This window comes from Odocoileus virginianus, chromosome 17 (assembly GCF_023699985.2).
Source record: "Odocoileus virginianus isolate 20LAN1187 ecotype Illinois chromosome 17, Ovbor_1.2, whole genome shotgun sequence".
Classification (NCBI taxonomy): Eukaryota; Metazoa; Chordata; class Mammalia; order Artiodactyla; family Cervidae; genus Odocoileus; species Odocoileus virginianus.
The window spans coordinates 25,107,277-25,132,027 of record NC_069690.1 but is presented as its reverse complement, the minus strand read 5'-3'; the positions used below and the strand labels follow the sequence as shown (position 1 = coordinate 25,132,027).

At 56.4% G+C, this 24,751-nt stretch overlaps 3 protein-coding genes across 17 annotated transcripts in view; 1 reads left to right on the top strand and 2 right to left on the bottom strand.

The window, feature by feature from the left end:
• Window positions 1-54: 54 nt before the first annotated feature.
• CAMTA2 (calmodulin binding transcription activator 2) lies at window positions 55-15,479 on the bottom strand. 7 transcript variants are annotated; one of them, XM_020912880.2, is made up of 23 exons: window positions 15,371-15,479; window positions 13,993-14,087; window positions 13,660-13,763; window positions 13,244-13,311; window positions 13,026-13,161; window positions 12,353-12,439; window positions 11,940-12,093; window positions 11,453-11,587; window positions 9,965-10,905; window positions 9,139-9,265; window positions 7,469-7,603; window positions 5,730-5,845; window positions 4,962-5,146; window positions 4,576-4,654; window positions 4,215-4,437; window positions 3,728-4,029; window positions 2,459-2,655; window positions 2,042-2,225; window positions 1,752-1,823; window positions 1,616-1,636; window positions 1,262-1,431; window positions 1,008-1,082; window positions 746-897 (listed from the first exon to the last, which is right to left on the bottom strand). In XM_020912880.2, the coding sequence occupies exons 2-23, from the start codon at window positions 14,021-14,023 to the stop codon at window positions 834-836; spliced, it is 3,606 nt and encodes a 1,201-aa protein (XP_020768539.2). In that variant the 5' UTR covers window positions 14,024-14,087; window positions 15,371-15,479; the 3' UTR covers window positions 746-833. The 7 variants fall into 7 exon arrangements, with proteins under 7 accessions (XP_070335041.1, XP_020768539.2, XP_020768541.2 ...); XM_020912882.2 differs by having other exon boundaries at window positions 12,353-12,424; XM_070478940.1 differs by lacking the exon at window positions 15,371-15,479 and having other exon boundaries at window positions 55-897; window positions 1,008-1,080; window positions 12,353-12,424.
• A 391-nt stretch (window positions 15,480-15,870) lies between these two features.
• INCA1 (inhibitor of CDK, cyclin A1 interacting protein 1) lies at window positions 15,871-22,048 on the bottom strand. 7 transcript variants are annotated; one of them, XM_070478942.1, is made up of 7 exons: window positions 21,863-22,048; window positions 20,180-20,267; window positions 17,836-17,949; window positions 17,563-17,602; window positions 17,091-17,284; window positions 16,456-16,540; window positions 15,871-16,243 (listed from the first exon to the last, which is right to left on the bottom strand). In XM_070478942.1, exons 2-7 carry the CDS (start codon window positions 20,260-20,262, stop codon window positions 16,097-16,099), a joined length of 663 nt encoding a protein of 220 aa, XP_070335043.1. In that variant the 5' UTR covers window positions 20,263-20,267; window positions 21,863-22,048; the 3' UTR covers window positions 15,871-16,096. The 7 variants fall into 7 exon arrangements, with proteins under 7 accessions (XP_070335043.1, XP_020768713.2, XP_020768712.2 ...); XM_020913054.2 differs by having other exon boundaries at window positions 16,456-16,633; window positions 21,863-22,044; XM_020913053.2 differs by lacking the exon at window positions 21,863-22,048 and adding an exon at window positions 21,629-21,740 and having other exon boundaries at window positions 16,456-16,633.
• Window positions 22,043-24,751, top strand: part of KIF1C (kinesin family member 1C) — a 21,940-nt gene continuing 19,231 nt past the window's right edge. Inside the window, exons 1-3 of one of the 3 annotated variants that reach the window (XM_020912954.2) lie at window positions 22,043-22,302; window positions 23,984-24,104; window positions 24,354-24,485. In XM_020912954.2, coding sequence (XP_020768613.1) covers window positions 24,380-24,485 — 106 coding nt within the window. In that variant the 5' untranslated portion in view covers window positions 22,043-22,302; window positions 23,984-24,104; window positions 24,354-24,379. Of the gene's footprint in view, window positions 22,303-23,983; window positions 24,105-24,353; window positions 24,490-24,751 lie in introns of those variants that run through there. The other 2 variants (XM_020912955.2, XM_070478941.1) reach the window with 2 other exon arrangements.

Genomic DNA, 24,751 nt, shown 5'->3' with positions numbered 1-24,751 from the left:
CCGGCCGAGGCCCCGCCCCTCCCCGCCGCCCGCAGACAGAGGCCGGAGGCTGGCTGGTGCAGCGATGTTTAATGGCAATTCGTAGAAACCAAGCCCATGCACAAGTAGAAAGTGCTCGTGGAGCCGGCAGGAGGCTCCCGCCGCGCCAGGAACCACAAGCCCGGTCGTGCAGCCCTCCCTGCGGCGCCTTAAATAGATTCTTCACTATACTCTGTATGTTACATTATGTACACGGCCCCTCCCCTCGGGGACGGGGCAGGACTCCGCAGCGCATTTCTATATACACCCCCCCTTTGGCCCCGAGATTGGTGGCCGGAGTCGGTCGGTTGACGGGGAAAGACAGGGCCAGAATGGGAGGAAACAGACGCAAACATGCGGAGTCGGGGTGGGGGCACGGTCAGCCCTGAAACACGAGGGGCGCGCGCGTAGCGAAGGCAGAGGTGGGACCGAGGCAGATACATTCAGAGACGCGTCGAACAAATAAATAAGGCAAGTCAGGAAGGGGCCGAGGTGGGCACAGGCAGGGAGGGAGCTGTGGAGAAGGGGCAGGCAGGGCTCCGGAGGTCACAGCTGAAGATGCAGGTATGTGGGGCGTGGGTCTTCTGGAACCGGGGACTAAGAGAAGGGGGCGCGACCCGGAGGGAAAAGGAGGAGGCAGGGGTGGGAGAGGGAGTTCAGCACTTCGGAGGGGTGGGGAGTGGAGACCCAGGATGGGCTAGCACAGAAGTGACGGGAAAGCTGCCGACAGGGGGCTCCCCCTCCCCCAGAGAGCCCTCTCCCTGTTAAGACTGCAAGAAGCGGCCCCCAGGGTGATGAGAAAGGCAGTGGAGAGGTCAGGTGGCCAGCCCGGGTTGGGGAAGCCCTTCCAGCTCCTGGTTCTGCTTCAGTTCCCTCATCCTGCGGAGAGACAAGGAAGGAATCAGAGGAGACCGGCTGGCTGATCAGGGCGGTGGGATGGGGAGGCGGCGGCGGGGCCCAGTCCTCCCCAGTGAAGGAAAGGGCAGCACCTGTGTCGGCAGCGCCGCAGGAATCGCATTATCTTCCGGGCTGCCTGGTCCTGCTTCTTGGTGAGAAAGGAGCCTCTGGTGGAAGGAAGAAGAGATGAGACCGCACCGGACACTCAGGAATCACCTGCCCTCCGCCCCTTAGGGACCTTGGCAGGGGGAGGGTGGGGGAGGAGCAGGATGATGTGTTGGGAGTCCATGGGCAGTGGGCGTGGACACAGTGGGTGCGCACTGAGGGCTGGAGGGTTGGGCCGTACTTGTTGCGGGCAGGCAGGGTCCCCGGGGGCCGGCGGCGGTAGGAGCGGTATCGCTGCTGGATGAGGACTGCCGCTCGGCGGCTCTGCTGAAATCGCTTCTGTTCGTAGTAGCTTCGGAACTTGCTCTGGATCAGGATGGCCGCCTGGGTCATCTTCTTATAGAGTGCAAACTGCAGGGGTGGGGAGGAGGGGCAGGGGCTGACATGGAGGGACAGAGACCCAGACCCCTAAGGGTCACCCCCCACCCCGTTTCAAGTTCAGTCGATGCAAGTCTCTTTCTCTAATCCACACGCTCACGGAAGGAAAGGCTGAATCATCACAGACAGCCTCACACCCAGGTCTCATGCCTAATACCTTAAGTGCAATCCAGGTCAGCTTGTGGAGAGAAAAGGGGAGTTAGGGCTCCTGCAGCATTCTGGATGCTCTGGGATGGGGTAAGTGGGTGCGCATGTGGGTTGGTGGATATGCTTTCAAGAGAGGACAGCCTCACCTGTTTGTACTTCCGGTAACAGCGCTGGATCACAGCCGCTGCTACCTCCTGCTGTTCCTTCAGCCGCCGGCCCTAAGTGGCAAGAAGGAAGTCTCAGCACCTGGATCAGTTAGGAACTGCCCACCTAACTGACATCTGACCTCTTCTTCCAACGTGCCTGGGGTCCCTTGACCCTTCACCCTACCTTAGATCTGTCTGGATGATTGCTATCCCCCTCAAAGTCCTGGGAACCTATCACCTCCCCACTCAAGATTGTGTAATTCATCTCCTGAAGCCCCCAAGCCTCTGACCTTGTATTTTCGGAAGGCTGTCTGGATGACTCGGGCTGCCTCGTACAGTTCCCGCTGCTCATGATCTGACAGGGTCAGCAGGGCAAAGTCACTCTCCATCTTGCCACTGGCAGATGCGGAGAGAAACTCTGCCCAAGAAGGTGCTGGAGGGACAGCCAGGCGACCCCGCTCAAATGGCAGCTCGCTGTAGGGCACAGGGATAAAAGATGTCCTGGACATCTAAAGTCCCTCTTCTCCCAGTTGGGCGCTGCTCTGAAGGCAGAGCCCCAGTAACAGGGTCTGGAGAGTGACTTCAGAGCTCGCCAGCCAGTGCCAATCCCTTCCTCAAAGGCTCTGGCCATAGTGCAGCTTCTTCCCTCACTCTCTCCCTCCCATGTTCCTCTGAAGGATCTGGAGGCTTTGTCCTAAGCTGGTCACCTTGGAGGGGCTGAGCTGGGGAAATGGTCCACATTCTCCAGGTAGCTGGCCAGCCAGGACATGGTCTCACTGAGCCCCACCGCTCCCGTCCGCTCCCGTATTGTGACTCCGGCCTCAGAGAGCCCAACGAAGTCCTCTCGTTTAATCCGCTCTGGTGTGGCTTCAATGATCTGCTTGGCCAGTGAGATCATGTCCACCTGGATGAAGGAGAAGCTGGGTGAACCTTGAGGGGCCCCCCAACTGTTCCTGCTCTGCCAAGGCCATAGCATAAGTTCACTTCCTATCTTTCTCCTATCAGCACCTGACAATGAGGCCTCATGGATGGCTGCCCCCATTAACCCTCTCTTTCTCGGCCAGTGTTCTAGGTTCACTTACACTCCTTGGGGTCCCAGTCAGTACAGCCCTGTGTTGAGATGTTGTGGAAAACATAGGCTAGGAAGGATGTACAGCACTTGGGGATTCAAAAGCTGGGCAAATGAAGGGCTTAGGCTTCCAGGCTGACTGCCCACTGTCCCACCCAGCCTGCCCATGCCAGCTCCCACAGATTTGGCCATGTCTGCCACCCCCTCCTCCCACAGACTTGGCCATGTCTGCCACCCCCTCACCAAGAATCAGCTGAGTCCTTGCCAATCATGTGACACCTTATTGACTAGCTCCAGCCTTGCCTCTGCTCCAGCCCTGCAGCCTGCAGCACTTCCTGCTGGTTTCACATAAAGCCGCCTACCGAGTGTTCTCTAAATCTGTTGCACTTTAGTGTTCCCCGGTTAATCCCTTAGTCTCTCTAAAGCAGATATGTCCCAGGCCCTAGCAGAGAAGCAGGCTGCTGCATGTGGTACATTCTCCACTCTCTCATGGGTACATTCATTCCACAAGACTCTTAGCTCTTACCATGTGCAAGCCTCCCCCTGCCCCCTAGTTAGTGCCAGACACTTCCGCTTCCATCTTGCCGACCTCTCTGACCTCTCTGCTCCTCCCTCCTACCCACTTCCTGCCATCGCTCTTGTCCCTTTATGGAACAACAGGTAACCCCTACCACCCAGTTCTAATTGAAGATATTCTCCAGAATTTTAACCTCTGAGGCCTCATAACTTCTGACTTCCAAGCTCTGACAGAAGCTTAAGCAGAGGGTTACCTTGCCTGTCCCCAAATGAGGGTAAATGACCCCTTCTTCCCAAACTGCCGCCCGGCTCTGGTTCTGTTTCATGTGGTGGCTGGCATCACCCCAGCCCTGCACCCCCCCCTGCTTGTAGCCCTCCACCTAAGTGGTACCGGGATCACATCCACAGCTGGTGGACTATCGGCTTCCTCGGGAGCAGCCCCAACGTCCAGGGCTGGTGGGAGAGGAGGCGGCGAGGGTGGGGGCCCTCTGGGGTTGGTGGCTTCATAGTCCATGAGGAATAGGGGGGCCTCTGGGGTACCAGAGGAGAGCTGGCCTGGGACCATCTCCATAGTCATCTCAGAGGCTGGCAGAGGAGCAGGGGGAGGACTCCCATCTGCGGCGCTAGAATAGGCTGATGTGACGGAGAAAGTGCCATCTGAGAGCTCTGAAGGTGAGGAGACACTGCTCAGGCCTGCGAGGGGAGGGAAGGGGGTGTGAGCATAAGGCACCACTTGCCCCCTCCTCACTTTCCATCTCCCTGGCCTTGCTGCTCTTACCTCCCCATCCCCACCACCTCCTCTCTCCTCGCACTGTCTCCCACCCTCCAGCTTTCTCCTGGCCTGTGTTTCCACCCGCATTCCCCTCTTAAACCCTCACCAGTGTCAGGGCTGGAGGAGGGTGGTGACAGGGCAAGTGGGGGCTCAGCAGAAGCTTCCTGCCTTTGCAGTTCCTCCAGGCAGCGGGCAAGGCGCACATGACCCCGGGAATGAGCCACAGATAGGGGCAGGCGGCCCAGAGAGTCAGGAATGCTCAGCGCCTGTCTGTTCCAACGGAAGAGGAGCACAGCAGCCTCCAGGTGGCCCAGGGCACAAGCCCACATCTGAGGAGAAGAGGGCGGAGGTGGAGGTGAGGCATGGGCCTGTAATTACTCCTTCCCTGCATCCCCCAAACAATCTTCTCCTTGAAGAACTGCTCCCGTTTCCCATTGTTCACATGTACTAGGAACCAGCATCCTCACCAGAGGGGTGCAAGAGAAGTGGTCCACATTGAGTGGGTCAACCTCTTGCTCCAAGTCCAAGCTTCCCGTCTCCACACTCCTGGAGGGTTTGGGAAAGAGACAGTGGAGCCCAGTTAGGGATAAAGGAGGCCCAGCAGGAACTTCAGAATCAAAGGGGCTGGTAAGCACTAAGGTCAGCAGGATGAGTAATCAAAGAGATTAACGACCATAAGGAGGTCAAGAAGTCAGCACTGTAAGTCAGAGGACATTAAAACTCCCCCAAGTGCAAACCCTGTTCCAGCCCCCCTTCCTTCCCACAGTGACCCCAGCTCCCATGGCAGGCCTCCAGTTCCTCCTCAGTCCCTGACACCCCCCCCCCACCCCAACTCCCACCAGCCCCAGCTCACCGCCACTGACTCAGGGTCTCGATGAGGCGGGCATAGCCCTGGGCAGCGGCCAGGTGCAGAAGGCTCATGCCCCGGAAAGGGCTTCCATGGGCCAGACGCTCAGGACCCCTCCAGGTGGAGCGTGGGATCATGCTTTCTACCAGGACCACCACCCGGGCCTCGAACCCAGGCCCCTGACCTTCATCCTGCAGTGCACACACCCTCAGGCAGAGACCTGAGCATCCCCAGCCTGGGATGGCCTCAGCCACCCCACCCCTGTCCTCTCAGCTTCCAGTTCTGCCCCCTCCCTACAATTCCCACTCTAGGCTCCCACCACCCTGACCTCTGATGGCCGGTCAGTCCTCCCTGTCCCTCAGGCAGCTTTCTCCAGCAGCCAGACCTCATGCCTGCATGTAGTGTTTTCACTTTGGCTCAGATCAGTGCCATATCCATAGATGGCTTCTCCCCCTCAGAACCTAGAGTCCTCTCCAGCCTTCTTTCCTCAGAGATGTGGAACCCTCAGAGTGCTGAGCCCGACTTCTTGGATCCCCTCCCCCACCCTCACCTCCACCCTCCTTCAGACCAGAAATAGTCTGAAGCTTGTCATGCCAAGAGGGTGCCCAGAATAGCCACTCCTGGCACGGGGTGGGGGTGGGAGCAGGGTGATGTCACGGAGAAGGGAAGGGGACTGGCTGGGGCCTGGACAGCGAGGGAGTCACACACTAGAGCTGATTTCTACAGGAAGACCCTGCCCCTGCTCCCCACTGTAGAGTGCCCTCATGGAGGTACCTGAATTGGAGGGGCGTCAGGAGCCTGGCAGGGGGCCTGCCCAGCTGCTGCAATCTCTGCCATCCGCTTCTCCATCTGCTCCAGTCGTTCCAAGATGGACATCCGGAACTGGTTGTCTGGGGGGAAGAGGAGTGGGCATGGGGGGCTCAGTGAGCAGGGTCCAGGGGATGCCCTGGGCAACAAAGCTAGATCCTGTCCCAGGGTCTGAGTGATGAAGACACAAGCATATCCTTTCCTCTTCTTCATACAACAGCCCTTTACCCCCCCCCCCCACCTTCTGAATAGAGCCCCCCAGGACCAGTCCTCAGTCCAGGGCTCTCATACCATGTGTCCACCTAGGACCTGAATGCAGAACCAAGACTGTGTCCTTCAAGACATAGAGACGGTAGGACTCCCTGTTGGGTGTCCAGCCCCAGTTGCCCCAGATCTCTCTCTCTCTCACACACACACACACACACGCCCCAGATCTCACACACATACATGCATGCACGTGCGCGTATTCCCAGCCGCCTCCCGGGTGGCTTATTTTGTTCCTTCTTGCCCCAGACGCTACCTTCGTCCCCCATGCTGGGGCTGAAGGACTTCAGGGTCCCTCCTCTCTGTTAATCACTGCCCCAAAGAACTCAGAGACTGATTTGAAAAGCACCACCCCCTCCTCCTGGCCCCCCGCAGCTGTCCACAAAGAGGATGGCGGGGAGGGGAGGTGACAGAGATGGATGGCCAAGTCCATTTCTCCTCCTCCTCCCCCACCCATGCACAAATGCACACGCACACATCCCAAGCTATATCTGTCCCCTCCTGAGATCACACAAGGACGAGGAGGGGAGGCAGAAGGGGGTCAGGAAAAAAAAAAAAGAAGGGGGTCAGAGCTGTGGGAAAACAAACAGGTGGAGGCTGGGGATGTTTTGAGATGACAGGACAAGAAGGTAGAGAGGGGATGGTGGGGAGGAGGGTAGAGAGGGCTGAGCAGGAGATAAACAAGAGGAAGGAGAGGAGAGAAAAAGGGCAAAGGAGAGCTGGGGATGTAGAACAAACAAGCAATAGGGAAGGGAGGGGGAAGTGAAGACAAAAATCCAAGGAGGAATGGAGACATGAGAGAGGCAGGAGACACTGGAAAGATGGTAAAGCACAGGTTAAACAGGAAGAAATGGAGACAAACCTCAAAAAAGAAGCAGATGCAGAGAAACAGTTCTGAAAGCCACAGGAGGGATAACTAGTAAAGGGGACAAACAGCTCTGGATTTAAACAAATAGACACACACGTACACACGTGTATGTATGTGCATCTCTGTGTTGGTATATGAAGATATATTAAAAAGTGGTGTATGTTATTGAGCATTGTTACACGGAATTTTCATTTTCTACTTTGTGCTTTTCTATAACTTCAAAATTTTCTATAATTAATGCCTATCTTTATAACTAGAGGAAAAAACCATAGGAAAGTTTAAATACATTGTGTAGGGACATATACACTCATGTGTATATTGCTCTGCACTGTCACGGCCCCACCCATGGCCTTGATCCCTTCCTATGGACAGGACAAGTGCTGGGACAAAGCCACCTCCAAGGTTTACAGGGAAGAGGAGGTGAAGGAAATCTGCTGCTCCTTCAGAAATGAGCAAGGAAGCAGGATCTGGGAAGAGGGGTACAGTGGGGGCAAGGCGGTGGCCACCCAAGTCCAGACGGGCCTAGGAACATGTCATGCTCAAAGGCGGTGGGGTCAGAGGGCTAGGAACTCACCGTCCAGTGACAGCCAGTCAAGCTGAGTGCTAGGCAGTGACAGGAATCGGCGGGCTCGATACTCAAAGAGCACAGACGCAGAAAGGGGCCCCTCACGCCCTGCCACCTGCAGAGACACCAGCCCAACTTCATGGGCTGGGGAGGGCAAGGATCAGCGAGACGGCTCTCTTTCCTGGGCTCCTTCACCAGAGCTACGGGGGTCCTTCCACATCCACCTCCCCTACCTGCCCTGTTGTGGCCCCAGAGGGCCCTGGCTCCAGTGGCCTTGGCTCTAAGTGGGGAGGGAGTCCCTTCATTTGAGAACTTAATAGCTCCTCTGGGCCAGAGACCCCTTGGGTTCTAGATCCTGTAGTTAAGGATGTTGTCCAGCACCAAGGCATAGAAGCAGAGAGTCAGATACCTATGGGTAGTTTAGTCACCAAGTTGTGTCTGACTCTTGTGACCCCGTGAACTGTAGCCCTCCAGGCTCCTCTTTCCATGGGACTTTCCAGGCAAGAGTACTGGAGTGGGTTGCCATTTCCTTCTCCAGGGAATCTCCCCAAGCCAAGAATCGAACCCGGGTCTTCTGCATTGCAGGCAGATATTTTACCGACTGAGCCAGATGGAGGTAGGTGTGTAGAGATATCTATACATGTAAACAATTTGATGACGGTAAAATCTGTTTATCTCCTAAGATCAAGGTCCAGAGGCCTTAACTCTGTTACTAAGATGGGGGAAAGGAATTAGCTGCTCACCAACAGGGTCAAGTGAGAGCAGTGTCCCAGGATCTCAATATCTATAGCCTTGAGAATGAAGCCACCAGGACCTGGTCCCAAGATTAGAGGCTGAGACTCCCAATTCCCAGGGTCTCTGGTCTCAGTCCCTCTCCTGCCATCCACCACTGAACAGGGCTGCTGAGACTCGGGGAGGACACACTGACAGAGCAAAGCTGTCGACGTGTCCAGCGGTCCTTGGGGTCCCAGCAACACTGCTGGGTGTCAGGTGAGGGCAAAGCGGGGGGCAGGAGGGCAGAGATGAACCTTGGCAATGACATCCAGACCAGTGCTGTCCAAAAGAACTTTCCTTAGTGTTGGAGACATCCTGCATCTGCACTGTCCCCTAGGGGAACACGAGCACATGTGGCCACTGAGCACCAAAATGTGGTTAGTGTGACGGCAGAGCTGAACTTGAAACTTCATTTAATCTGAACTATTAATTTCAATAGGCACATGTGGCTCATAGCTAACATACTGGACAGCACAGGTCTTGAAGCCAATGTCCCACTCTCAGAACTGGTTGGAGGAGACCAACATCACTCCCTTCTCATTCTCCCGAGAGACTCTCCTTGGATTGGAGTCAGTGGGCCTGGGCATGAGAGTCCCCTTGGGTCAAATGGCTGATCTTACAGAAGGAGAGGCCAAGGTCCTATGAAAGGAGTAGGCTTAGTCAAGACCACCCATCAGCTCAGCAGTAGATTTCTTGGACTAGAATCTAGACCTTCTGACACCTCAGCTCAGACTCATCTGCCTGCTGGGGGGCGGTGGCAGAGGGGCAACCACCAGGCTCAGCCCCAGGACTGGATGAGGTTGTTATGTTCTCAGAAACAACCCAACACGTTTGTTCCCAGTGCTTCCTGGGAGTCCTAACAGTCATATCTCAGTCCCTTCCCCTACCAACCCCAGTCCCCATACCGGGACAGTAGCAGCGTAAGACACCAGGCTGGACGAGTGAGGCTGGCACAGCGATGTGATCAAAGACACAGGAGTAATGTTCGGCGGCCTCTGTCCAAGGTCCTGTGATGAGCACCTTGACCCCACCCTGCAGGCAGAAGTCAGAGAGCCATGTGACCGAGGCTCTCTCTGCTGGGTATAATTACTCACTCCTTCATTCCTTCAGACCCTGAGAGAGGACCTATTGCTCTCTGTACCCCAGGATCTGGGGTACCGAGATTGGACATGGAGTGGGGTGACATTCACCCACTGTCCTTTCTCTCCACACTCCTGCCCTCTACTTGAATCTGCCAGAAACGGGGAACTCATTGCCTCTCCCAAGGCTACCATCCCATTTGCAGATAGCTATCACTGGGAGGAAGTCTTTTTTCGGGGCCCCCCGGTACCCCCACAGAAGTTCCTGCTTTCTATCTCTGGGGCAGCACAAAGCAGAACTTCACTGATGAATACAGTCTTTCAGCTTCTCAAAGTCTGCCATCACATCCCAGTTGGGTTTTCTCTTCTTCAGGCGGAACTGTCCCAGGCCCTCCCCACCCCTACCCAGTCATCAAAGGAATGAAGTCCCCTGGAGCACTTGAGGGACTCACACAACCACAGGTCACAGGTAGAAGGAGGAGGGAAGGAAAAAGGGGTAGTCAGGAAGGCCTGTGAAAACTGTTAAGAAGCTACACTCTGTAAAGATAGAGGCTGGGAGGAGAACTAAGCAGCCATGGATGCTGAGGGAAATAAGGTCACTGGCCACAGGGTGAGAGGGATGCAAGAGGAAGGAGAGAAGTCTGAGACTCACCTCTGGGTAGGACCACTCTGGGGAGAAGTCTGTGATGGTGCTGAGAGCAGGAGAGAGCTGGGGGGCGGGGGCAGGGCCACTTGGAGCTTCGTCACTGATGAGTTCTCCCATGAGGTCCGGGAATGATGAGAGACTGAAGGGTTCTAGTTCGCTGGCCCCCCCAGCTCCTCCAAACAAGGCTTCCCCTCTTCCTACTCTGCCCGATGGCTCCAAAGGGGCAGGTGAGGGTGGGGGTGAAGGAGGGGGTGAAGGTACGGGTGGGGCAGCCCCTTGGGCTTTGAGCTCCTCTCCACTGTCATCATCCTGAATGAAGAAGCAGTTTCCCCTTCTCCCACCTGCTCCAGACTGTGGAGGGAGACCCCGGGCAGCCACCTGAGGTTCCAGGGCAGCAGCGGGCTCAAGCGCTGGACAGGGGGTATGGGCGGCCTCAGCCTCGGGGAAGTCTGGGCTTACCCCCTGGCCCCCTCCGTATGTCTGGCCCCTCTGCGGGCTGTTGAGAAAACGATCAGGATCAAAGGCAGGGCTCGGAGGGGCTGGCGGGGCCGAGGGCTCAGAGCCCACAACCACAGCCAGGCTCATGGGAGGCCTCGGATCGGCCTGTGGAGTCAAGTGCCTGGTGGGCGTCAAGCCCCCGGCCCGCTGCTCCAGTCCTGTCAGGAGGAGGATGGCAGTGCCCCCTCTGGAAGAACCCCCTCGGGATGTGGGAGGGCTCGGTCTGATCTCTAGGGGTTCTGCAAAGCCGGAGGAAGAGGAGGAAGAGGAAGAGGAAGATGGGGAGGTATGTGCCTTGGGGAGCTCTGGGGGAAGCGGGGCTATCAGTGGAGGTGGCTCAGGAGGATGGGGGTGGGGGACAGAGGTCAGGGTTAAAGCTCGGGGCTCCACTTTGGGAGAGATGATGCGGTGTTTCGTGCTGCTGCATTTGTGGGTGAGGCTCCCAGAACCTGGAGTGGAAGGCGTGGTGGGGAGAGAAAGGGTAAGACACATCTCTCTCCAGCCCTCCCTTGCTGGAAGCTGTCATGCATTTCCTGAGAAGTCACTACATACCAGAGGTGTCATACTGCTTGTGGCCACTGGGAGGCAGCAGAAATATTTCTCCTCCCCCTCCCTCCCCTTGGAGAAACACTGCAGGGGAGGATCCAGGGCTTGGGGGAATAGCTGAGAGCAATAGGTGAAAGCATAGAAAAAGGACAGAAGAACAGAACCAAGGGGGTGCCAAATAAAAATAAGGGTAAGCCTGTGTGTAAGCGGTAGTGCCAGGGTGGCCAGGAACTGCTAAAGGAAGAAAGCAGAGTGCCCAGGCTGCCAAGAATAAGTAAAAGGAACTAGGCAGCATACAGACGGGAAGGCCTCTGCTCATCTGGCCCATCTTTCTGGAACATGCAAAAGTCATGCAAATAAGCACGCAAATCCCAACAAGACAGATTCCCCCCTGGTGTGAGTAAAGGGCAGACTAGAGGAAGGAGGATTCCAATGTCAGGGGTCACTCACCAAGGCCCCCACTGCAGAGACAGGCGTGGGTTCGGGGTGCAGGCTTGGTCGGGTGGGTGTCCAGGATCTGCTGCACCAGCTGCTCTACGGAGAACTCCTCTGTCCCGTTTCCACAGCTCCACTTGATGCCGTGAACTGGAGGAGAGTTGGGGGGAAGTGCTGTAAGAGCCCCCATAAAATAGGCCCCAGAGAACTCTGATGGCTCCCCCAAGCACCTGAGATGCTCTGAGACTTCCAGCCAGAGGAACAGCAGCCAGAAGCCCCCTGACTGCTCCTACCTGGAGCTCACAGCTGCCCTCCATAGTCAAACACCTTAGATCACACCAGGAACCCTGGTACCCACCCACCCACCCACCCAAGAAAGAAGCCTCCTGGCTTGGGGCAACATGGTTACCCCACAGGCTCCTGAGTATAGAAACTTGACTGCCATGGGAGGCCCCTGGGTTCACTCTCCCCTTGGAGCTCTGTCCTGGCCCTGTTGCCTTACACATGGGCTTCAGCTGTCCCAAGAGCTCCTCCCGGGACCACTTTAGCCACTCTCGGCGGTCGCTGCTGATGGAACAGAAGATGGGGCTGCAGCCCTTTCCACAGTCTTCCAGGGCCGGGACGTTCAGGTAGTGCACAAGCACGATGTCAGGGTTCTGCGGGCACAAGGGTACACACAGTGCGCTATGGGGTCCTGATGTCCAGGGGCTTAGCCTCCTAGTCCTCACTTTCTCCCCAGGAACCCCTAGCCTCACGCTCCCAAGTTCTGGCTCTCTCCATTCCCAAATCCCTTTCTCTTCTTCCCAGTCTCCTTTCCACACTCAGAACCTCGTCATCCTTCCCCTTCATTCCTGCAGACCCCCACCTCCCTCAAAGAGCCAGGTAGACTGTCTCCCTGAGCCCTTCCGTCCTCACCTGGAGCAGCCAGTAGCAGCGCCGATGGAATGTGGGGACGATGGAAGAGTGAACGTAGCAGCCATAGAGACACTGCCAGGAGACAGGCTGGGGTGGGGGGAGGGCTAGTCTGCTCCCCAACTCCTCCTCTGTTCAGTCCCTTTGCAGGAATCCCAATCTTGCCACCAGTTCCTCTTTAACCCGTACCCACCCCCATCTATTCCCCACACCTTTCACAACCCAGCACCCAAGTCACCCCGCGGTGAAGAGGAGGGGACAGTGGGGCCAGGACCTTACAACAAGGACCAGATTTGAGACATGGGACTATCCAGAAATCAGAGAGCAGGGCAATAACACAACTGAGATGAGGAGCAATGATTTGAGAGAAGAGAAACCTGTGCTTTGAGGTACTAAGTACTGTCAGACCCCTGAGGGAAATGCAAGAGAAGTAAGGGGATTGGGCATCTGCGGCCTCCAGGGGGAGGCGTGGCCTGAGCCCTGGAGAATTGGGTCATGGAGGGAAAGCAGAGAGTGGGCTGAGCAACCACCCAGCTGATCCTGAGTGAGTGAGAAGTGAAGAGTGACTAACTGGGAGGGTGGCAGGCAGAGAAGGTCACCAAGCCCTGGCAGGGCTGGAACCCAGCTCTTAGGGAAAAGTGGGGGCTAGGGCAGGTGTGCTGGAGGCCTTGCTTACCTCCATGCCCTGGACCTTCAGCTTCATGTGGTCCTCTCGGGTGGTCTTCCCATCCTTCCGCTTCTTCCAGAGGTAACCATCCTTTCGGTATTTCACCTTCTTGCGGTTGTAGAGGATAATGGAGCCATTCTGAGGCCTGATAAGGGAAGGACTGGCCTGGAGTTCTGTGGACAGAACCCAGGACCCCTGCTACTCCCCATCTTCACAAAACTTCTCACCTTGTCTTGGGGGCACATGATAGCCACTCGTCATGCTTCTCAAAGGTGATCAAGTAGGATGCAATCTCCTGGAGGAGAAGAGGCACTCAGGTGGGGGTCCCCTTCCCAAAGTCTCAGCCTGGCCTCTTGGGCCTCCTCATCTATACCTCAGGGATAACGGCACCCCTGGAGGACTGTGTGAGAAAACGCAGGACAAGTGCTGAGCACAGTGCGCTGTTTGTAGGAAATACTTCGTAAGTGGTAGCATTTATACACAGGTGCATATACCAAGGAGAAGTGAGCTCCTACAAGATGCAGGTCTTTATAGCTTTCCTGTGATCCCCAAAGAGCCTAGAGAGTGTTGAAAGGCACAGAGGGGAACTCCTCCAGCCTACTAGGCCCTGTTGAGCCCCAATCCCCCAGGCTCCCTAGAAAACCTCATTTGTATTCCACCGGAGCCGCTCTGGAGGCAGCAGCGGGCAGCGAGGAAGACACTCCAGCAGCTTCTTGGGGAGAAATATCTTCAGGTGGTGGCTGTTCTCTAGAGGGGATGAGAAGGGAGGGCTTAGCATGAGACATCCCTGTGAGAGCCCAGGGAAAAAGGGCCCCAGACCACTGGGGGGTGGGGTGGGGGGCTGAGGGGGTGGTGGGGTGGTGGTGGTGAATGAAATGATGCCAAGGAGAGTAGGGATCCAAGAATTAGAAGGTCACCATCACTTGGGGAAAATAAAAGGCTGTGCCCAACTTGGAAACCTGGACTGTGAACTCACCAGCAACCTCGGTGGTGTCCTTGGTATTCATGGTGAGGGCTCCAGGGGGCAAGGTCACCCCCGGCCTGAGGGGCCGGGGGGAGGGGGAGTCTGTGCTGGGAAGGGAGAGAAGAAGGTCATGGCAGAAGCCCCCACACTATCAAGGATGAGGAGAACGAGGTGAGAGATCTGGTACAGAACTGGGTCGTGATTTCTGAGGAAGCCAGAGGAAGGGGCTGGACTGTGATGTCAGAGCACAGTCAAGGGATGGAGAAGAGGGAGAACACAGACATGGTGCCAGGAACCAACACGAGTGGGAGACAACAGAACAGAGTAATCAGGAAGAGACAGGCGGGGTGGGGGAAAGGAGAAGGCCGGCGGTGGGGCCGGCGTTTACAGCCCTGGCTCTTGGCAAGGCTGGAGCTGCGGTGGGGTCAGACCCTGGGGCTAGGACTCAGAGCAACCGGTCCTTGAAGGATGGTTTGACAAATGAGAGCCTGGATGTTGGGGGGAGGGCAGGAGTTCTAAGTCCGGGTGGAGAGCTAGGCCTTAAAAGACACACCCTGAGTTCCTTCTCTTTGATTTTTCCAGGGGGAAGGGCAGATCTGACAACTGATCTTAACCTCCACCCTTTCTTCCAGATTGGTGAGGCCTGAGAAGAACCTGGTTTAGACACCCAGGACCCAGCTACCCAACCCCAGGTCAACCCATCCTCCACCCTGAGGCTGACCGCCTAGTTCACCCCATCGTACCTCTATCCCCAAAGCCTCTGCTTCCCTCGGCCTCCAGGCCTATCCTACCCCATCTACCACTCTGGCTCCAGCCTGAGCCCCCACCCTCCTGGGGGAACAGATGGAAGCTGGAGGATGCTCTCAGCGCGGGCTCCGCCAGGTGTCTGGGAATGGAGAGGGGGAAGAGGCCCGTCTGAGCACGACTGTGAGCCCTGGAGCCTGGGTTGGGGTAAGGACTCCGCCCTAGGGCGCAGGTGCGCAGTCCGGGATGGGCAGCCCGCCAGGGTGCGGAGCGGGCCCGGGGGCGGCCCCCCCAGGAGGGGCGGTGGTCAGCGGAGACGCTCCGAGGTGGGAGGGTTCCGCCTCTCGCCCGCACGGAGGGATGTCTTGGAGAAGCTGCGGAGCAGAGTCCGCGGGCGCGTGGCAGGCAAGGGGCAGGGCAGGTGCCGGGGTGCGGGGTTCCCCAGGACAGTCCGGCCCGGCAGGTCCGCTGTGGGGCCCTGCGCCGAGCGGCGCCCCCTGGCGCGGGGGAGGAGGACGGAAGCGGGGAGTGAGGGCGAACCCGGGAGAGCGCCGGTGGTCCCCGGCGCTGCGCGCCAAGTCCGGGCGGTGGAGCTGCGCCCTCTGGCGCGGGGGCGGAGAGGCGGGCGAGAGGCCCCGGCTCTTACCTCCCGGGGTCCCGCGGGTGACGGCGGCAGCGGCCATTCTACCCTACACCGACCCCCCCCCAGCGCCGGCTGACAGCGGCGTCCGACGTCACTGCGCACGGGGCGGGGCTTCCCAATTAAGGGGATGGGGTTCGGGACGGGAACCTGGGGTCAGCAACCGTCGGGCTCTGGGTGGGGCGCTGGCCGGAGCGACTCGGCTTCAAGGGCCGCGAGCCAGGCGGAGGGACGGGCTGCCGGGAAGTCCCAGAAGGGGCGGCCGCGCTGAGGGGCAGGATGCCGGGTCCCGGAGGCGGAAGCTCCGCCGACTGACATGATCTCGGCCCGGAGAGCCGGGTGGGGAACACTGGAGCGGTCAGGACTAAGTTTTCGAGTACAACTCCTTGAATCTGGGGGTATCAGCCCAACTTCATTTTGGCGGGGTCATCGCGAAGCTGAAAGGAGCCCTCCCTCCCCATGAGCCTCACCATCACTACATCTCGGACAGAAAGACAACTCTGGGCTCCACTTGCTTACTTTTTAATAACAGAACGAAGAAGAGAATAGTGGCAGGGAGCCTTGGGGGGTTCCTCTGATGGAGAGGGGAAGCCATCGGCGCTGTTCGTGCCTAGTTCAGAGGAGGGGAGAGGAAGATGGCCAAGGAAAGGATGTCCCAAATACTGGAGATTCCAACTCCCAATCCTGGGCCCCTGAGGCACGGCCAGCATCTTGGGCTTGGACAGTTTCTCCCTACTCCTCAGACTGTAGTTCCACCCCCCAGGGATAGTAAAAGGGGTTCCTAGTGGCTGTGACAGTGCTGAAGGGACCCATAGAGCCCAGCTGCCTGGAGAGACAAGACCCCTCCTGGCCCAAGGGACTCCAGGGAGACCAAAGCAGCTGTAAGAAAAAAAAAAAAAGAATCAAACAATAGGTCTTCCGATTTTCTAGGCCCCAAACCCAGGTACCCCCAAGTCTAAGGATCTGGCCTCCTTTCCTTTTGTTCCTCTCACATCCAGCTATCCCATGTGGTTCTTGGCTTCCCCTGTCTCCCCATGCAAGACCAGGGATCCATATCACCACCCACCAAAGTCCTCTTCAGCCATCCATACCTGGGCCCTGCCAGAAGTGAGGAAGTGGTCCTCCTCCTGTGGATAGTCTGCCCTCTCCTCTTCCCGATCAGGGTGTTCTGTGGTGCTGGGGAAGCCACAGCCATCACTGTCAACCAGCAGAGGCCCAGAGGCAGCCCCAGACGCAGCCCCAGAGCTGCCCCACTGGGCCTTCTTCAGCCTGTGGAGACTTAAGGCTTAGGAAAGAGGGGCCGAGAGGCCAGGCTTCCTGTCTCTCCAGTCTTCATCTTCCCGCCCTGAACTAGTTCCTGCTGGGACCCAGGAGTGTTATCATTTGACTTCCAACTCTCTACTTCCAACCTTCTGCTCCCCTCAGACTGAAGTGGTTTCCCATCCAGGAGCTCAGAGGTAACCTCTAGCTCTACACCATCCTCCAGTTCTGTGGAGTGCTTTCCTGTCTTCAGTGACCAGGGTTCCACTCCTTTCAGCTCAGGTGACTAATCCCCCATGTTCCCTCCTCCTTCCCACATTATGGGAAACTTTGCTTCAATCTCACCAAGACCATGGCACATTCCCAAGCAACCTCCAATTCCCTCAAAGCTCTCCACCTCTTCCTTAGTTCAAGCCACCCTGTCCCCATACCGTTTGGCTCCCAGAGCCTAGATGTCTCTCCTTACTCATTGATGATTCTCTGTCGCCTCCTTAGATCCTCCAAGTGATGAGTGACCGCCCTTACCCGGGCTGGGATGTCCCCAGATCCCTGCTGCATTCCTCCCGAATGTGGCCTCCTCCTCTTTCTTCTGCAGAGAACCTCAGGAGGTGGGAGTCCCTCAGGGCCATACTGGCCAGGCTGGGAGCAACCAGTGGCTCTCTGTACCAGAGAATGGGGAGAGGGAGCTGAAAGGCAGAACTGAGTCTCTCGGGGGAGCTGGGACTGAAATAGGGAACCAGGGGTCTTGGGAAGACCAGATTACAAAAACACGGCTGTGATCTGGAAAACATGATGACTGATTCATAGGCAGGAAGGCCTGCTCAGTGCACTAGCTGGGGGAGAGCAGAGGGAAGGGGGAATAAGGGGAGCTGGGGATGGGATGGCAGTGGGGTGTGATCTTAACCAAGAAGTGTCAAAGGGCAGAAAGTTCATCATACCAGCAGGGGTGGGGTGTACTGTTCCTCCATCCAGGTGGGGCTGTAAAGCACAAAAAGGGGGCTAAATGCAAAGAGAATATCCCTATCCATGTTGTTTCTCTAACAACCTCTCCCAACCACCTACCTGGCATGAGGAGCTACCGTGTCCATCACTTGGTGGGGCAGTTATCCTGAGACTAGGACTTATTGCTACCATAAGGCTTTCTGGTAGTTTAAAATTGTACAGCCTCCCCTCCCCACCTCCAGTTAGTCCCATTTCTCCATTTCTCCCACCTGGGCCTTTGACTAAGACTCTCCCAGAAGGTGTCTCCATAGCGCTGGGGCGTCAGTCTGAGGCTTTGGGAAGGCAAGCCGGGGAGTGGAGATCGGCTGACCACCCTAGAACACCTGAGGTGAGGACAAGGTAGGCTCAGGTCTGGCTCTTCCCTTACAGCACCTACTCACTCCAGGGATTCATGAGTCTTATCTTACCACGGGACCACACAGCTGCCCAGGCTCCCTCAGGCCATGTGCTCCTTTATCCATTTTAGATGAGAAAGGTGGTGAAGACTTTGATTTGAAAGGAGGTTGGAGCTGGAGTGAGCATGGAGATTAGCAATTGTCTGAGCCTCAGATCTCACTGAATCTCAAACTTCTACACCCCACAACCAGAGAACATCATACTTAGCAACCAGGGCTGTTAAAGAGGAAAGCCCCAGCTACTCAAGTGATTCAACAGGTTCCTTTTAGTCAATGCAAGGATCCAGGAGAGCAGAGTCTCTGTTCACTCCTGCTATATCTCCCCATTTCAGAAGCACTAGGGGCTACCCTAGTTGTTCAGTGGTAAAGAATCCGCCTGCCAAGCAGGAGATGCAGGTTCGATCCCTGGGTCAGGAAGATCCCCTGGAGAAGGAAATGGCAACCCACTCCAGTATTCTTGCCTGAAAAAATACCATGGACAGAGAAGCCTGGCGGGCTGCAGTCACAAAGGGTTTGACATGACCTAGCAAGTAAACAACAACTCAGAAATACTAATATCCTTTAGGTAGGGTGTGCAAAGTTGTTTGAGAATAGTTCTCATCACTTCTAAAGCCGCCAGACTGACTGTCCTGATGTCTGCTCTCCTGCTATCCAGAAGAAAGTCCCAGGGCTTCAGCCGTTTATCTTCATCCCTCCGTAGGTGATCTCACCCAGGTCCATGACTTTAAATACCATCAATGTGCTGATGACTCCCAAATCTATATTTCCAGCTCTGGCTCCTCCCCTGGACTTCAGATTTGCAGGTTCAACTGCCCACTCAACACCTCCTCCCTAGCTTTCCCCATCTTGCCAAAAGGCACCCCAAACGAAGAGTTGCTAGAACCAAAAATCTGGTATGCCTCACTCTCCCTCACCCTTCATATCCAACCTATCAGCAAGTCCTGTGAGTTCTACATCTGAAATACACTCAAATTTAACTAACGCTCACCATTTCCACTCCCACCACCATATTCCAGCATGTTTTCCCCTCTTTGGACTATTGCAATTGCATCCTCCTCCATTCCCTGCTTCCATTTGAATCCCTCAACAATCTAGTCTGTAAAGAGCAGTCGGAGTAATCTTTTAGAAATGATTATGTGAAATAATACCCTGTTTAAAGTTACTTCAAAATGGTCTAAGTATCAGGAGGCTGAATGGGTGTATCAAGAAAAAAATTATCCACCAGGGACTTCCCTGGAGGTCCATTGGTTAGGACTCAGTACTCTTACTGCTGAGAGCCCAGGTTCAGTCGTTGGTTGGGGAACTAAGATCCCACAAGCCGAGTGGTGTATCCAGAAAAAACAAAGATTATCCATCTAATGATAATTATTGCAGCTGACTAAAAATGGTACTCTGGTTTCGTGGTTACTATTTTCTCTACTTCTGTAGTTGTTTGAAATTTTCCATAATAAAAAAGCTGAAGGAAAAGAAAGTCTGCTCATGTCATTTCCTTGCTTAGAAACTCCCACTGATTTCTACTGTCCTTAACGTTCAAATTCTTTTCAATGGCCCATACAGTCCTATGTGATCTGGCCTCTACCTGTCTGCCTTTACTCCACTTTTGCCTTGATCACTAAGTTTCAGTTATGCTGATGGGCTTCCTGGTCCTAGAAGACAGAAAGTTAGTTCTTTTCTTGGGACTTCATTTTGTTTTTTCAAACCTACTATTCCTTCTTCTATCCCCTGGATCTTAGCAGACTGGCTCCTTCTCATTTTTCAGATCTCAATTCAAACTCATCTCCTCTTCCCCTTCCACAGTCACACTCTATATACTTGTGTCTCAGAGACATTCTACTTATACTGTACATTTGTTTTATTTTTTCATGTGCTTACTACTATTTGAAATTATATTTATTCATATACACATTCTATTTACTCCCTGTAGAATGTTGGCTCTATGAGCAGGACCCCTATCTTTCTAATTGCTGAATCCCAAATGCCTAATATTCAGTGCCTAAAACACTATAGTGTTCAAAAATAATTTGCTGAGTAAATGAATAAATCACCAATCCCCTGAGAGCCAGGTACTGAGATTTCATACTACACCTGGGGAAGAACCCAGACATGGAATCCTGCCTCTGTCTCATCCCCCCTCCCCCACTATGTGGGGAGGACTCACTTGGCAAAAGGGATAAGGTTGTCTGCATCTTCTTGTACTTGCATGACTGGACTGGGTTGGGAGGTTGGATTGAGTCTCCTCATTGGTGCTGGGAATATAATAGAAAATGAATCATTCACTCACATAATTCACTATGAGTAAATGTAAAGACTGGAAAGATGTATAGGTCCAGAAGAAAGGAAAGCTATAAACGTATTTCAAATGCTGAATATTTTCCTTAGCTGAATATACACAATCAAGACAGCAAACACAGGAAATGTAGAAATGTGAAAGATAAAAAAAAAAAAAAATCACTTTTCCAAAGTCAAATACACAGAGTAAGTGAAATTGACAGATGGCAGTTGAGTGACTTAACTGGCAATATGGGATAATGAAATGAAAAAGAATGAGAGGTGAATTAGACAGAGCCAGAGGCATTTGGGGATAATTGGTACAGAACTGGTGGCTGGGGCCAGTTAGAGAACTGAGGGTTGGTAAACAAACCAGGAATGAGGTGTTAATAAAAGGTAAGTGTGGACAGAACTGTCAACTGGTGACAAGGAAGGAGGGGGCAGTGGGAATGTCTAGAGATGTAAAAGGTGAGCAGAGGTCAGTTACACAGGACCAGAATTCCAGACAGCAAAAGGTGACCTGAGAGCTAGTTGGGGTGGGCAGACAATGTAGATAAGAATGTTAGATGAGTTAGGAGAGGCAGCATAAATGCCAGAAAATTGGAAACTGTTGCAGGTGAATAAGTACTTATTCAAAGGTAACTAAGATGGGCTGAGAAAGGAAATGAAGAATGAGGAGAGGAGTATTTAGAGCTGAGTTGGCAAATGCCAGTAAAGCTGGGCTGAAAGGGCAAATGGGATTTTAATGGAATATCTTGGGCCAGAGCAGAGAGCATGTGGCCGCTGAGGGACATTCAGACCTTAGATAATTGGTGTCTAGTTGGGTGATCCAGAGCTAAGAGAAAGATGGGGCTAAGGAAGATAGAAACAGTCCTGGACGGTTGACGGGCTTGCGGCGGGGCGGCGCGGGGTGGGGGGGGGGGGCGGGCAGCCAAGTCTGGGAGGGGAACCTGAGCCTGATAGGCAGAAGAGGACCCGAGGAATCTGGTCGAGCTGAGGAGTTAGCTAGAGCCTGGAGGTCGTTGGGGGTGGAAAGTCCTGTCCGGAGGGAAGGCTTGGAGGAAAGCCCCTTAGGGGGCTCAAGGGACCCTTGGCAGCTGACCCGAGGCGTGAGGAGCTGCTAAGCCTGAAGGCACAATTTGGGGGCTGAGGAGTTGATGTGGCTTCCAGGTGGTGGGCCCTGCGGGGCTGAGGCCTGCTGGGGCCAGGCTGGGCAGACAGGGGTGGCCTGGGCCTGAGGGGGCGACATGGCACTGCGGGCTCAGTCGAACCTAAGAACCCGGCAGAGACACAACACCCGGGTTGTGGTGCCGCTGCCGACTGCACTTGGCCAGGGCACCTGAGACAGCTGCGCGTCGAATTCTAGAACGTTACAACAAGCGCTGAGGAGGAGTGAGGCGGCGACCGGAGCCGGGGGCGGAGCCGACCAATGCCTCGAGCCTTGGGGCGGGGCCTGAGCCGCACCACCTCCTGGGCGGGCCTTGGAGGGCGGCTCCGCCCCCTGAGCGCGCCTCCGACGGCGGCGACGTGCGCGAGTCAGGGGCCTGGGTCCCCTACCCGGGTCCGCCCCCACCTTTCCCGTCTTTTCTGGCGCTGGCCTCCCGAGTCTCGGCGTCCGGGTCGCCCTCCCGCGTCCGCAACTCGGTTCCCCTGTCTCCGCCTGCTGGGTCCCTCAGTCCCGGGGACGTTGCCCCTTTAACAGCTGTCCGGGTCGCTCCCGGGCCATTCTCGCGACGGCGCGCGCCCGCCCTCCCATCCGCGCGCGCGCGCCCGCCGGTCCCCCGCCCCTTGCTCCCGCCCCAGCTCGCGCTGCCCGGGCGGGCGCCGGCCGCTGGCGCCGCTACTGCTGCCGCCCCCGGGGCGCGAGTCCGCCGCCCGCCGCCCGGGGACCCGGCGAGGGGCGGGGGCAGCCCCGAACCGGCCCCGGATCGCCTCCTCTCCGGTCTCACTCTTCCCGGAAAGTTCGTCCCTTTGCACTCTGCCCAGCCGCTCCGGGAGCCCCGCCGCGACGAGGTGAGAGCTGAGGAAGAGGGGGGAGGGGGTGAGGGAGGGGACGCCCGCGGAGGAATGTGCCGGGCAGGGGGGCGGGGAGCCGGGGTCCCGGTTTACACCCCTCGGTGGGGGCCGGCTGGCCGCGGGAGCCGGGATCATGTGCTGTTTGTCCCGCGGAGGCGCAGAGGGGTGCCAGGCCCGGGCCGGCCGTCGGTTGGCTGGACTGGAGGACAGGATCCGCATGGCCGCCCAGAAAGGCCGGGCCGGGGGCCTGTGTGAAAACTGCAGGGCGGGCAGGATGCAGGTGGCCCGAGGACCCCTTTGCGGTCAGTCGGTCTCACCCTAGCCGCGACTCCTCCCGGTACCCCCCGCCCTGTACAGTGCACCGGCCGACCCCTTTACCTCTCTTTGAGTCCTTTACGCCCGCAGACCCCCAGCAGTGCCACCCCTTTCCCAGTCCCAGAAGCTGTCAGGGCGTCACCACAACGTGTCCCCATCAGTGTCCCTTCCCTCCACTACTCAGGGTCTGGGGGTCAGGGCTGTTCTTCGAACCCCTAGACAGCCTCTGTGGTTTCAGCTACTCCCTGTCCTGGACAGACCTGCCCTCTCACCTCTCCCATGCCCTGGCCAGAAAGGCTGGTGAGGTGAGGCCCAGCAGGACAGGGGTTTGAGGCCCTTGAGGGCCACAGAAGGGGGACCCAGCATCCCTGATCTCTATTCACAACCATCCACCCTGTTGTCCGTGGGTGTGGGCTGCTCAGCTTCTCCTCCCTGGGTGTGGGCACCAGATCACCCACATTCCTGGGCTCCAGCCTGGCACCTTCCCCAGGGCAGTGGACGCCATTGCACTAGCCCCAGGCTGGAGCTGGGACCTGCCTGCTTCCTTTCCCTTCTCTCGCTTTTCAGGGGGACCCTACGTCCCCTAAACACAGGTATTCTGGATCCTTAACAGAGGACTCTGGGGGATGGTAGGATGGTTACAGGATAACCCCACCCTCTCCTGCCCATTGTCCTGGAGCCTAAAGAGGAAGTGCTGGGGGCTGGGCAAGGGGTTTGGGGCTTACAGGCAGGCCCTATGGAGCCCAGTTCTGGGCTATATCTCCAGCCATTGGACTTTGCCCATCAGCAGTCCCTCCCTCTGTGTGCAGGTCATGGACCCTAGGTGGGAACTGGTTTCTACTTCTCCCTGACTGACCTTGTCAGGAAATTTTAAGGCAGGTCTTATGTTTGGGATTTTCTCTCATATCATTTCTTTTCTGGGCTTACAGTTTGTGCTTTAGTATTGCCTGTTGAACATTTCTGTGTTTGCTGTCCTCTAGGTCTTCCTTTCCATTTCTTCCATTATTTCCCTTGTAGCATAATCTCAGTCTTGGTCTCTCTGGTTTTCTTAGTGTCATGGTGTTGGGGACTTTCTGCCCCTGCTTCCCACTGGCCTCAGTGTCTCTGCCCATGTGTCTGAATTGTCTTCTGTCCAGCCTCTTTCTCTCTTCTCTATCTGAACGTCCAGTACACTTGTGAGTGACGAGGAATAAAAATATCACCATCCCTGCCCTTGGATTCACATTGCATTTGGCCACTCCAGAGGGACAGCCGGCCTCACTTTTTGTGACATTACCCCCTACCCCTTGCCCTCCAACCCTGGCAGCCCAGACACACCTCTGGAGCCATTGGTGCCTCCTAACCACTCTTCCCCCACAACCAGGGTTTCCCCCACAGCCCCAGTTGGCGCGGCCAGGCCCCCAGTGTAGGATGGGGCTCCTCCTACGAGGGCCGGTGGCAGCCAGAACTGATACAGCTCCCCTGGTCTGGGGCCAGGACGCCAGGTAACTCTGGGATGACAACCCAGGTCCCTGTGAGCTGGGATATGGCTGGGGAGAGAGGCAGGCGCACCTCCGGGAGTCCCTGAGGAGAATGACATTGGGAGGAAGGCCAGGGGAACAGAGACTGGGTCTTTGAGGGGCTGGGTAGCTGGGGACGGGGCGGGGTGGAGAGACTGGTTCCTGGGAGAAGCTGGGAGGCGACATCTGGGTCCCCCCAGCCCCTCTGACACCGCCTCTGTCTCTGTTCTCCAGCTGAGGAGGGTGGGCGTACCGGAGCCATGGCTGGCGCCTCAGTGAAAGTGGCAGTGAGAGTTCGGCCCTTTAACGCCCGTGAGACCAGCCAGGATGCCAAGTGTGTGGTCAGCATGCAGGGCAGCACCACCTGTGAGTGAGTCCCAGGGGCCCGGCTGGGCACAGGCAGGGCAGGCTAGGCCCACTATACCGGCCAGGCCTGCTGGGCCGAACCGGGAGGAGGGCTGCGCTGGGCGCAGAGCAGGTGCTGGTTGTAAGGACAGGGGCTGGCCTTGCCATGCGCCCAGTCCCTGGGAGGGGGAATGTTGGCCTGAAGCCCTCCATTGCCCAATCCAGGGAGGCAGCCGGGAGGGGGGCGGGTCCCGGGAAGCCAAAATTAGCTTCAGTAGATGGAGGGG